We start from the raw sequence: 13,649 nt of genomic DNA, 5'->3' as shown, positions 1-13,649 counted from the left end.
ACTGCTACTGGAATCTGTGGTCTACTTTGTCAATTTCTTTAGAGCAAAGAATATCATTTTCATAAGATGACAGACCTAATTTACAATTCCATTAAAATGCTTAGATTTGCCCCTGAAAATGAAAATTGGTAGGTTATTCTTCCCATCCATTTCTCAAATTACAGCTGCTGCAATTCTAATAGCAGTCACATCCTAATTTAAATTGCTGAATTAAAAGTAAACTTTTGAAAAATATACAATACCATGGAGACTGTGATCAATGGCCTGTATTTGAAATATAAGCTACAATATCAATATTTTGATCTTTTAAAATTACTTTATCTAAATACACTTAATCACTGTTTACGTATGTTAATGTATCTAAGCTGCTTAAACATAGTAAGAGTTAGCCTTATTAAGTACAATAAATACAAATCTGCTACAAACTCTTCAAACCATATCTCACAGAAAACTAAATGTCGGCTGCTCAAGTCATGTTTGAAGCAGACGTTAATCTTCAATTTGATAATCTGATTTATGGTAAATTAAAGTCTTACATGAAAAGAAGCAATCTGCTCCCGGTCTAAAGGCTTTGTCACAGACAGCTGTCCTGAGATGGGGTTGATGATGAAGATGCCTGTTGGAGGTTGGTCAGCTCCTGGGCCAGTCACACTGTACCGTAGCGAGAGGCTTTTATCACGATCAGACCTAATCTATGTGTTCAAACAAGACAATGTTTACATTAGCTACAAATAACCGGTGGATGAGACTGCTGCCAAGACAAGCAGCAGCTTCTTTTTTCACCTTCAGGCTAAATTTATAAAAATAATTATTCTGGAAATAGCATAAAGTTAGTATGAAGCTTGAATTTTTCGGTTGCAGTCTTTGTCAGAAAGCTGGTCAATGAATTTTCAGGAACATAAACGTTTCCCTGCTTATTTCTCATAATAGGATGAATTGTATTAAACCAAATCAAGTAAGTATTCTGAACCTAAACAGAATTGTTTAGATCTTAGAGAAAACATATACTATCATAAAACTACACAGGAAATAAAGTCTGTTTTGTTCTCTTCCCTCCTGTATCTTCCCAGACCAAAGCTACAGACTGCCTTCTGCTACTGGCAGTAGCCCTTTAGAAACTCCCTGGTTTTGTAAGGCTGAACTTTGGTCTCATCTTCCAAGGGAAAAATTAAAGGGCTGTGCATCTGTGAGGAGCCACCAGTGTGCACATCAACAGAACAGAGCAAACCCACATCCTATCAACTTGGGCTAATGCTCTACCAAGTTTCAACAAACTGATCATGAATGACCAACCAGTACCATAGTTGGAAGCCCTCTCCTGCACAGGGCTCCTGGCAACGGCCACACCTGTGCTGCAGAGCCCTGTGGAATAGCTGGTGTCTTCAGCCCATCAGAACCTGTTTCCCTCAGCCTCTTGGTGCACTTCTACTGCTCACCCCCACACAGTGCCTACCACCTGAACCAAGGTCACCTTCCACCAGTGCAGGAGCACAGCGACAACTTAAAAAAACCTAGTACATGCAGCCAAACCTGCTATGCAGAGGTAACAACAGAAGCCAGCCCAAAAGACTGATGAAATGTTTGGACAATGAACAAGACATCATTTATACAAAATCTCTTGAAGAGCTCTTCAAGGGACGCTGAAACCGTATTTCTATTAACTTCCTTACCCTAACTAATTCCTGAGGAAAAGGTCCTCTGGAATTTTCTGGTAGGTTGATTGGAGGAATAACCCAGTCTCTCTTCTGCCTCTTCAGAGGGCTGTTGTGCTTGTGTTGTTGCCATGGAAATATGATGTCTTCAATTTTCTTTTGGTCCTTTCCCAGGTACAAGATACAGGATTAAGCACATGTTAGAAGGAGAATTAATAGTAGGCATTACAAAGTAGCTCAGATACAATTACATAATTGACTGAAAGGCTGTCCTTCCTCTGTGTTCACAGACCTGTTTGATTTGCATTCACAGTGCGGTATGATAAAAACCAGTTTAAGAACTCCTTTTCTTTTTTTCTTATTCTAGTTTGAGGAAAAAATGGAATTATAAACCATTTACACCATGGCACTACTGTGTAAGCTATACTGCACTTTCTGAAAAGTGGTTAATATTTTGCAGAATTTAATACTATGCCTTTATGTATTTCTCATTAGCTAGAACTTCAGTTCAGGTAATGTGCTACTGTACATTAAATTTAGATCTGGGTGTGCTAAAATATAATTTGAGTTCCAAGAGAAGTTTAATACATACTGGTAAGGAATGTCTCAAATATTTATGACCCTATTAAATCCCATAGAATTAATGCTGTAATTATTTTAAACCTATGTCAGCCATGATGGATGCAGTAGATGACCCACTTTACACATTGGGTATTAATCTCTGCTGGGTGTCAACATTCCCTTCCTATTCCCTTCTAGATCTGCAGTCATTCACCCTTTGGATGCCAGCACACATCTAGCACTTGCTTAAGGGTGGAGACAGGGCAACAAAAATGTTTTCCAAATCTTTTAAAACAAAAACTTTTTTTTTTTTTTTTTTTTTAAATCTAATCATATATGCCACCGAGTAAAAACAGATGCCCAGCTGAAGGCCAGATTCCACTACTCTACATTCTGTTGATGGTAAAGCTGCCTGAACTGGATGTTTATAAAGCACAGGGCATGCCCTGGTATATCTAAGCATCTGCTCTTTTATTAGACTTTTACAGACAAAATGACAAGATTTCCTTTGTTAAAAACATGGCTTAACAGATTTAAAACGATCATCAAGTAAACAAACAAAACACAGGTTTACACAGTTCTGGTCTCCAATTGTTCTCAGGAAATGGGTCTTGCATAACCACACTGTCTATTTGGACATTATACTCATTAATGCACCTATTACGGGTATGTTAATCTATGAATAAATTTTGTTCCTTACTTGTAAACCAAGCACTTCACAAGAGAAGGTAAGAAACAGCAGGCAGCAAGTAATATACCAGAAAAAGGTAGTAGACCCAATACCGTTTTCCTAAAGAAAATGCATTGTTATTTGTATATTGCTAGGTCTGATTTTTGTTGTAGTACATGGTTTGTTCTATGGCAGCTTCCAGCAGAGGGAGACTATCTTCCTTATCAAGCAGTGCTGGATTCATGAATAATTTACAGTCTCCAATTTGATTATGAAGGGACAAGACAAAGCCAATATTCCCTGCCAGAAATGGTTTCCTACTACTGCTGTGAATCTATAGCTCCCATCTAATAAACGTGACTGATGCATTCTAGCACAGATTTGTTTATTTTGTGGTTATATTTAACTGCTTGAATAAATACTGTAATACTTTCAGGCAATTTAAAATAAAGAAATGACTGTGTCCGACTTAAAATTCAGGTATAAATCTCAAACTACACAAACAAAACGCTCCAACATAAATGAATCCTATATACTTAAGGCATGTCTTTCCACACCTTAGCAAAGCTACAGAACACCAGACTGTGCAGTTCTTCTAAAGCTTCATCTTTGCATGCACTAGGTGTCCATTCATAAACTGCCTCATGGAGATGTGCACGACAGACAGAATCTAATCCCTATTTTTAGGCCTGCTTGCAGAGATACATTTTTATACCAGCTGAATTTAGTTGTTTTACCTTTTCTGAAGGCCCTGCAAAGGCTGGTTCAGGGGTTAGCTTCACTCTCATTTGCCATTCTTCCTGAGTTTCCTTGTCTTGAGCAGACACGATGAACTCTGTGGGCTCTGCTGAAAGTTGAAAGCTTCGCTCTGCATAGACCACACCATCTTCACCTACTCTGAAATCTTCTGGTTCACTGCTTCCAAAGAGTATTTTTTTGTTTCCGTCACAGCTTTGAAATCTCACTGTAGAACAGACAGAAAATGAATAGCAAAAAATGAAAAAACAGCCCACTTGAACTCAGTGTGACATAAAATGCATTAAGAACAAATATTCAAAAGCAGAAAGACTTAACTCATAATTGCATGTGGTAATAGCAGCAACAAGATGTGTACTTTAGGGGTCAGTCCACATAACAGTGATATCCTTCAAAGCAAAGGTTTTAACCCTAGATATACTGCCTCCCTCCCAGAGACCTGCCCCACCCCAGCAAGAAAACTATTTCCATCCACATCCTACACTATGTTTCAGTCGGTTTCCAGTGGAACAGCTGCATCTCAAGCCTCAGAAAGATCCAGTCAAGTCAATTCATTAAAAACAAATTTAATTACACTGCAACCATAATTGCAAACACAACTGTGCTTCTAGCGCCTTCTCTGCCAACCAGGGTCAGGCAGAAACCCACAAGTCTGTTAAGAGATTAATTTCTGTGCCCAGCTCAGCCTGCAACTCAGCTCTATCATCTCAGGTAGGTCACTTACAAGCTAAGGGCTTCAGTTTCCTCATCCACCATCTACAAGACAGAGGAAGCAATAAAAACTTACTTCACAGAGCAAATCTAAGTTAAAGACTTCACTTTTTGGGTTTGTTAGAAGCTGTTTCAAGTAACACACAAGTCCATTAATCTAGTCTAATTCCTCACACACACACACACACACCCCGCTTCCTCCTTTTGTCCTGTTGGAAAGATACACATTGAAACAAGAAGTCAGTAAAAACAGCTTTATAGATAATGATGTGAGGTGCACAAGAGAACTGAAAACAGGTTGCTGCTTTCTTTACCCAATTGCTTTCACTACCACTTATCTTCTGGGTTACTGCAAATAACAGTAGGTAAAAAAAAAAACCAAAAACAAAAAAAAAAACAGCGTGCTTTTATAGCCAATGACCATTCTTTAATGTTTCCAAAGCATTATGAAATATTTTGATTGTATGGGCAATAGAAGTGCAAAACATCATTATGAAGGTTGTGCTGAAATGCACATAGTGAAGGTGAAGATGAAATGAGACTTTATGCCTCATTTCAGTTATTGGACTTTTTATATTGTGCTAAACCATGCACAAACTATTTAGCTTCAAAACCTAAAGGTCCCTTTTCAAGAAAAATCACTACTAAATGTCATGCATCATGTGCTCTCTTCTCTAACGCACTGTTTCCAGGAAGGTACAGAGAAGAATTGTACCTTTCTGTATTTGAACTTCAAGGACTGAGCTGCTGTTCAGATGACATATAGAATTTGTTTCCTTACTGCACCCCTTTCAGTTATCCAGAGTCCCCCATTTTCCCTCTCCTGACAGAAAAGATTGTACTTTAAAAGGGTCCAACATGTACAAAAATGATACAAAGCACAGCACTCCTCCAAATGAATGATAAAATGTCAATTCAATCTTAATACTGATCTTGCTGGGCTGGGCAGGGATACTGCTCTTTCCAGACAGCTTGCAGAGTCTGAAGGTCTCCCTCCATAAAACACCAGCCTCACCTTGGGGAGATGAGCGTGACATGTCCACAGAGTTCTAAAGAGCAAATCTGCCCAGGTAAAAGGCTGAAGCCTCACCACTAGGGCTCCTCCTGTAGTCCTCCTTGTAAGATGTTGCCTCAGATCTTCCTCATTAACAGTGAGAGAGTGCTTCACTGAAATGCCAATAAATATTAGGCTCTTGTGTTAAGTTTTCATATACATTATACTCTAGGCAATCCCTGTTGCTCCTTGAGTCCATCCTACCCGCTCCATAAAGTACAACTGACTTCCTTTCCTATGGATCTACAGACTACAGGTCTGCAAGATACGGAGAAGGTAGCAGAACCTCTGGTTTGCTGTTCACATGAGAGGAGAAAACTGACAAAAGATCCAGCTTCCAGATGTTGACCATCCCAGCGATCTCCCACACTTCAACACCAAGGCTTGCAGTTTGAGTCAGCTTACCATGCACGAGGTATGCTGGAATGCAACAGCCAACTGAGAAAATGTACAATTCTCAGCCAAGGATATAAAAGTATCAGTTAAAACAACAATGACAGCACGCAGAAATCATTGCCACAGTCCTACTTCTGTAATTCTGATTAGTGGGCCTTCAGATCTGGACATTCTGTATTGTTTAGCACAAAAATAAAGAGGTGTCCAAGAACAGTTTACTCAGAAGCCACTACATCTAATGATTTAGGAACTTAGTGACTAGACTACCAAACAGTGCTGCTCGTACTTGGGTTCAGAGGCGAGGACCACCCATACCCCAGGCATGGAGAAGGCTGGTCCTCTTCCAAGCGTCATGTCTGTTCACAAACAAAACTCTCAGCTAGAAACAGTTCACATTAAGAGACTAAGGAAAAAAACCACGCAGCAATATAACCCATAGTTCTGAGCTTCTGGTGACCTCACATCTCAGCTACAGCTGCTCTCAGAATCTGCTCTTCAAAAGAGTGTCTTGACTGAAACGACAAAGAGCAAGCCAGATTCACCTCTGACTCTACTCAGACATACTTCTGAAAAGCAGAGAGTGGGAAAAAGAATGAATATTAATCTAAACTTTGATCATTACTGTTTTTCAAAAATGTGAATTTTAAAATTAGTACAGTCCAAAAGACTAAGATATCACAATATTTTATGAAAAATTATTTCCCACTATGGCACAGTAATGTAATATATTAATTTTAAATATATGCAAATTCATAAAGAGGATTCCCCCCCGCCCCCCCCCCCATCTTCTTACATATAGACTCCTGTAGCCAAAAACCCCCACCCTGCTAGCCACTTCATTGGTATTCCTCCTCCAGGCAACTGTATATTATGAAATTCAATGAAAATCCCTTTCCTTTGACAGTATCCTGGTAAAAACATATAAAATTCTCAATGCTTTCTGAAAATTATTCTCCCTTTGCAAGGCGCACACGTTAACCAATTATACTCAAGTATAACCATCTATAATTAAATTCCCTTGACAGAGTACAGGTTGTGCAGTAGCTACTCTCCCCCCCGTTGCACGGTTATCAGTCTTGTAAATTTGATTTTGATCACTTTGCTTCATTTTTCAGTGTTCAACTGGGATGAACAAAGAGCGATTTCTGACTGTAGGCTTTTAGGCAAATATTTTTTAAAAAATGCTACAGGAAGTTTTTTTCTTCACTGAGAAAAATGGCTGTTTATACGAACCATGTTCTTTCTAACAACCACAGAAAAGGAAGGCATGCTTTCAGAAAGTTACTTTACATTGACAGATCAATCATATGGATTCTTTTAATTTTAAAAAAGGTTAACTAGATATATTACGCAGCATCTTTGTCTCACTTTATATGCAGTAGAAAGTGTAATCAAGTATATGATTTTACTGCTTTTTAATAACGCTCTGCATAAATGACCAGATGTATCTCGTAATTTGTAAAAACAACTCGTGGATTTTTAAATACCTCTCTTTTGAGTATCTTCTGCATCTTCTGAAAAGCATCTGCTTCTTAGAAGTATATATTTGAAAGCATTAGGAAATACTCAATCATAATCTGAAATACACCTATATGTGGGTTTTAAAGATAATACCTTTGGTCATATCAAAGCAGTAATCCACAGCACGGGAGTAAATTCAGTTAGTTCACATGCTCAAAATAAGGCCATGCATAAGGGTTTACAAAAACTGTCTTTAAACAGAAGAAGAATTGTATTTAGTGTTAGTATATTATTAAACATTAGACCCTAAGACAAAGACCATTACTGTTCTAATTAGGGAGTCTTTTCTTGTCCTAAAACTAACACAAGTATAATCTGTTAAAAATAATTAAGAGAGGACCTCTGTGACCACAACAGTCTAAAATGAAAATCTACAGCTCTGGAGTATTAAAGCAAGCTTTCAAGTTAACACCCTTGCATGGAAGTAATTCCAACATATCCATACATGTGTAGTGTACAAAATGTTAAGAACTAAACATTCAAATTCATTTAAAGTGCACTAGAGAGCTATACCACACATTCTCAGGTCTAACGAAATGAATGATTCATAGCACCTATAAAATACATGTCTAACCTCATGTACCTTAATAGTATACTTCAATTACCTAGAACCATTTCTCAGACAATAAAAACCCTTCTTCAGCTACTTGTGTTGGTTTTCACTCTTAGACAATCTGTTTCTGCTCTTTTTGTCTTAGGCAGATAACATCGGAATTACTTGACCCAAGGACTGAGTACAGAATGATATAATGAGCTATATTATTAACATCAATTTTTCATGAACATATTCATGTACAATATAGAATATTAACACAGAATTTTCATTACTTGCTTTGATCCCAAGACAGTTGCATTGAGTTTGCTATCGGGATTTTTGTACTTTGAAAACATCCAATTGACTTCTACAAAACATCCACATGCATACAAACAAAAAAAGTGTACTTCCCTCCGTAAATTTGCTGGAACGGTGTTACTTCTCTTGAATGCTATTCTCAATGCCTCACCACCGACCTCAAGGCAAAGGCTCACTTAGGGGACATTATGGAAATTGCAACAAATTCCAAGTGCTAACAGCATAAGCGCTCCAGCAATACAGTTAAGAGTGTGTATTGTTAAATGGAAAAGCCAGATATATTTAATCCACGCAGGATCACTCTGTAGCAGATAAAATAAACAGAATAAGAAAGTAGCTTACATACAACTACCTGCCAGATACCACTTTTACCTTTTCATAGAATGAGAAATTATGTGGCAACATTCTGCTCGAAGGCTCTAGCTATCTGCATACTTAATATCTGAACACCACCTCCTCCAAGAATGAGTCCTCCTACTTTTCCAAGAGAGAAACTGGAGAGAACTACACTAAACCACATTAAAAATATCAACTACTTTATAAATTAGTCATTTATTCAGACTGGTTACTTCTGTATCTGTAAGGTGATGTTAGTCCTAACTGAGTGCACATGCTCATATTTCAGCTCAAGGCTTGGCAGCATGTGAAATGCCAAAGAAACATCCTTTACTACAATTATAGATTACTTTCAAGAGGACTGTGTTTTTGTCATCATGGTGGGCTGCTATAATCACAAAGAACTAAACCACATTCTAACTTGCCTTTTCCATCACCAGCAGCACACTTTTACAGTGGGTCTGATTTTAGAACTTCCAAAGACCAGCTTAAAATCATAATACAATAAATGGGTGGTCTACAGCAGCCGGGAAGATGTCTTGTTCTCACCCAAAAGCTGAAAAAAATAACTACAGAAATTGCTGATGCAAAATAAATATGGAATAGAATCAGATTTTAGACAATGGCATTTTCCTACCTGTATTATAATGCAATTCATCAGTATATCCTTTAGAGATACTTCAGTGCACCAGTGTTGTTTCTAATAGGTTCTTCTAGCCTTTTTTCTAATCCCCTTTTCTACTTTTATATCCATGCGCTGTAGTTTCCCCTGTACTCCAGACCATCCAGAAAAATCTCAAAGCAGTACTCATTTTGAGCCTTTCTTGAGTAACCAGCCTGCAACACTTCAAAAGAAAGCCTGGCTGTCAAAAGGCAGCTGCTTAGCACTTTCTGAAAGGCAAGCCTTCTAATTGAGTAATTGTTTTTTAAAACCTCTGCCTTTGCGCTGAGCACTGTGTTCTGCCACCCCAGCCCACGCCCAGTAGAAGGCTACTTCAGCGGGTCACACAAAACCAACTGGAGTTTTGCCACTTATTGAGGGCCAGATATAGCCATTTGTGTCTCATTGCTGTTTTCACTTCACAAGCTTTACAGCCTGGTGCCAAGTGAAAGCTACGCTATGAAGCTCACAAAAAGGGGAAAGAAGTGTCACACCAAAAAGCTTCAACTGGGACAAAACTGGGGATATATTCAAGTTATCAGCTTTAGGAGTTTCATGATCTGACTTCTATCAGCTTAACTTTCCACATTTCTACGTTGTACTGTGTAATTATTTTTCTATTTAGTTAGGAAAACAATAATTAAAAGAAAAAGTGATTTTCAAGAGTTATGGTTTAATTCATACTATACACTTATTTCATTAACGGAAAGAAGTTCCAGGGTGAACTGCAGCAGGCATTAGGTAAAACCTGGTACTAACATATGACTTTACTCTGCAGAATTAAGATGCTGAGTACTGCAGAAAAGCTGTAAAGTTGTATGATACACTAATAAAAATAATTTGTGCTAGTTACTGCAACGAAGACTCATTCAATGCAATTCTCTTTCCTGCCCCTCTCCCCAGACTGCTAGCTCCAGACACACGCATTTCCTAAAATAACACACTTGCAAAGCAATCTGGCAGCCTACACAACAGAAGGACATTGGACACAGACCTCCCTCTCCCTATTCCTGCAGCATATATTTTTCATTCTTAATTTGTACAATTGCATTTTGAGATTTTTTTCTTTTCAATTATTTTTTCCCAGGCTGCAACTGGGAAATATTAAAGCCCAGGACATACTCTGTCCTAGATTAGACGACTGCTTCCTCATAAACCCTACTATCTCAAACACTAAGGTCTGTTCTTAAAGTATTTTCTTTCACAGGTAGCTATCACCAGACTGTCCAATTCTTGCATTCATAGCGAAAGACTCAGTTCTTTAACAAAATGCCATCTAGTTTCCAGTTCCCATAATCCTCTTTGTTTACAGAACAAAGTCGTAACAGGCATGCCAGAATGAAAATGGGGATAATGTTCTTTCTATTCGATAGAAATGCTTCTGCAGCTTTTCAGAATGAGAATACCAGCCATCAGCAAAACACAGCACTGGTATCTCAAACAGAGCCCAAATTATATCTGATTCACTGACCCTTTTCAGTCCTTGCCTCTACCACTTACTGACACAAAGATCTTCTGCGCTTTGACACCCCTTTTGTCTTTATTTTAGAAAAAAATAAAATGCAGAAAAAAAGAATAAGCATCTTCAAGAAGGGGAAGTACTTATATTTCAACAACTGCTTTTGTTTTAAAACACAAAAAGGTTTCTTTCCTTTTTCCTTCATTCTGCATTGTTTAAGGCAATTTCACTATAGATGAACCTATAGGCCCCTGCAGAGTTCTGTGCCAGCTTTTTTTTTCTAAATGATGCTAGCTGAAAGAAAACTCGGTAATAAATGTCATTTCTGTACTCTGGAGTATGCAATGCACCTTTAATACTTTCCCAAGTATACCATTCTACACAGTAATAAAAAGAAGGATTAAACACTAATCTCTTATACCCATAATGCATCAACTGACTACACCTGCTAAAATCCAATTTGGTAATTAAAAAATGTATCTACTGAACAGTCAAAGCAGGAGACTAAAGGGAAAGTACTGTCTGTGCACATAGCTAGCAGAAAACAGTTTGAAAATTCAGGCACTTAACACAAACCTATTTTTACCTCTATTCATTTTTATGTGACCTTAAGCAGTGTAAGAAACAAATACCTACAATTATGGTGCAGCAATTAAAGAGCAGTTTTATTGCTACAATAATGACTTAAATATCTAGTAAAACCTCCATAAGCAGCTTTGCCTTTTATTGTTTCTTTAGAAAATGAAAAAAATGTTAGCTTATTGGTTTTTTCCTTTTTTTTTTTCTTTCCTTTTTTGGGGGGGCCCCCTCCCTCATTAGAAATTAGGAAAGCAAGAACAAAGTATAGATGCTTTCATATATTCTCCTTGCTAGCTGTTGCTGGCTTAAAGTCTTTCTAAGCTTCAGGTTTCATTTCTTCTAGCTCTTCTTTCTTTCTTCTTTATTCCTCCTCCTCCGCCTCTCTCTAGGTGTTCTGTTCTCTACATTTTTTTAAACTGACTTTATCCCCTGATGCTCCCATTTTTCCTGCCCCCTCTTTCAACTGTACTCCAGAGATGCCAGAGGTGCCAAAGCGTTACGAATTTCAGGCTGACAGCCCAGGCTGCAGCTCAGGCTTCAAGCACACCCAGGCAGAAAGTGCCTGTCACTGGAAGGCTGTCTTTAAAAAAAAAAAACCAACTAATTAATAAATAAAAATGCAGGCTCCTGGAGTTTCTTTAAAGAAGGAAGACTTGCTGAAATATCAAATGGGTGTGTACTTTCAAATAAGCTGATGATTAATGTTTCACCAACTCAACCAGTCAGCAGTTTTCCACTGCGGCCTAAACCCCTACACTAAGAAGGGTTTAGGAGTAACAACAGAACATGGGGAGAAGCATGCATTTATCACGTTTAGGGTACATATCGCTTCTAACCATGAAAAGAAATACAATAAAATAAAAGTAGGGATTTTTCTCATTAGATTGTAGGACTTCTCAGGCAGTTGTGAATGTTGTATTTGCACTGCATTACAACAAACAAAAAAATCCAAGCTCTGACAAAATGGCAGTGATGCCAATGCTCCTGCTTCTCATTAAAAAGAAAAAAAAAAAAAAGGTGTGTGTCTTGAAAACAGATATGAGACCATTTAATATTCTGCACTCTGCTGCAAAAGGAGGAGGTTGTGGTGAGGTGGGTGTCAGTCTCTTTCCCCAAGCAACAAGTGACAGGACAAGAGGAAATGGCCTCAAGTTGCACCAGGTGAGGTTTAGGTTGGGTATTAGGAAAAACTTCACCAAAAGGGTTGTCAAGCATTGGAACATTGTCAAGCCCAGGGAAGTGGTTAAGTTGCCATCCCTAGAGGTGTTTAAAAAATGTGCCAACATGGCACTTAGGGATATGGTTTAGTAGTGGACTTGGCAATGCTAGGTTTACAGTTGGACTCTGATCTTAGGACTCTTTTCCAACCAAAATGGCTCGATGATACCCCAGAATACCACTCACTGCCTGGAAACACATTTTGCAGTCCCCCGCACGTGGCTATGGATGCAGCAAGAGGAAAGGGGACAGTTTACCTGCAGCTGCTCTTCAACTTTCACAAACCAGTGCACATTTGAGGGTGATGACCCTCCACAAGCATCAGCACTGCTTTTCCTCTCTCCTGTCCTTCTCTGTCTGATCTGTCCAACACTGGTGGGTTTTGTCACTCCCCCACAGGTGCCTCCCATGGGCAGCACACTACAGTATAATTTTCCAAAGCTGCAATTATTTTTAATGATTTTTAAAAGGGCCTTAAGTCAACCTCAAGTTACTGTGGCAGCTCTGCGTGCCACTTCATTCCTAGAATGTAAATTCTGTTATCTCCAGGTTCCCCCTGGAGAACCCTCCCAGCCAGTGGAGCTGGACATGGACACAACTGCACCAGCATCCTCACAGCAAACAGCAGGCACAGCCTATCTCAAAGCAGTGCCACCCTATAATACAGGGGGGCTCGTTACCTTAACAAATGGATAATGGTAAAAACCCACCCTATTTCGTTCTGTATAAAAAAAAGGGCAAGAAACCTAACAGTTGCCAAACGGGGTGGAAGAAGAGCAGGGACAGCCTAGCAGTATTTACACTGATGTGTCAGATAGCAATAAAAATCATAAATCCCAGGGATTATACTATCACTGGATCATATCCAGTAGGCCTCAGGCAGAAAACTAGTTGGCATGGCAGCTTAATGTTATCTAGTCAGACCGCAGGTTTTTATTATTATTATTATTATGAAACCCATATCTGACCTTAAAAATCAAAAAAGCACTGGGTGACTGGTGCAGGCTAGTACAGTGTATTTCACAGCCAGGCCACAGTAGTGCTTCCCATAACAAAGCAGAGGACTCAAAAAGGTAGGGCAATACCTTTTCTCATTCTCAGAGAGGAACTGTGGGTGAAAGTAACCTCTAAATGGGTATTCTTTGTATCACTTTCATAATTTAAAATGGCAAATGCGATGTGCTAATTAATCATTAATTAATCATTCGAGGGGGAAATATCA

General features: G+C 38.6%; 1 protein-coding gene across 1 annotated transcript in view; it reads right to left on the bottom strand.

The window, feature by feature from the left end:
• Positions 1 to 13,649, bottom strand: part of CDH2 (cadherin 2) — a 119,839-nt gene that overhangs the window by 36,127 nt on the left and 70,063 nt on the right. The window contains 3 exon segments of the mRNA XM_055799987.1: positions 537 to 692; positions 1,671 to 1,817; positions 3,621 to 3,847. Coding sequence (XP_055655962.1) covers positions 537 to 692; positions 1,671 to 1,817; positions 3,621 to 3,847 — 530 coding nt within the window.

The sequence above is a fragment of the Falco peregrinus genome, chromosome 3 (assembly GCF_023634155.1).
Source record: "Falco peregrinus isolate bFalPer1 chromosome 3, bFalPer1.pri, whole genome shotgun sequence".
In the NCBI taxonomy this organism is placed as follows: domain Eukaryota; kingdom Metazoa; phylum Chordata; class Aves; order Falconiformes; family Falconidae; genus Falco; species Falco peregrinus.
The sequence above is the reverse complement of the archived record's forward strand: the minus strand, read 5'-3'. Positions and strand labels throughout refer to the sequence as shown.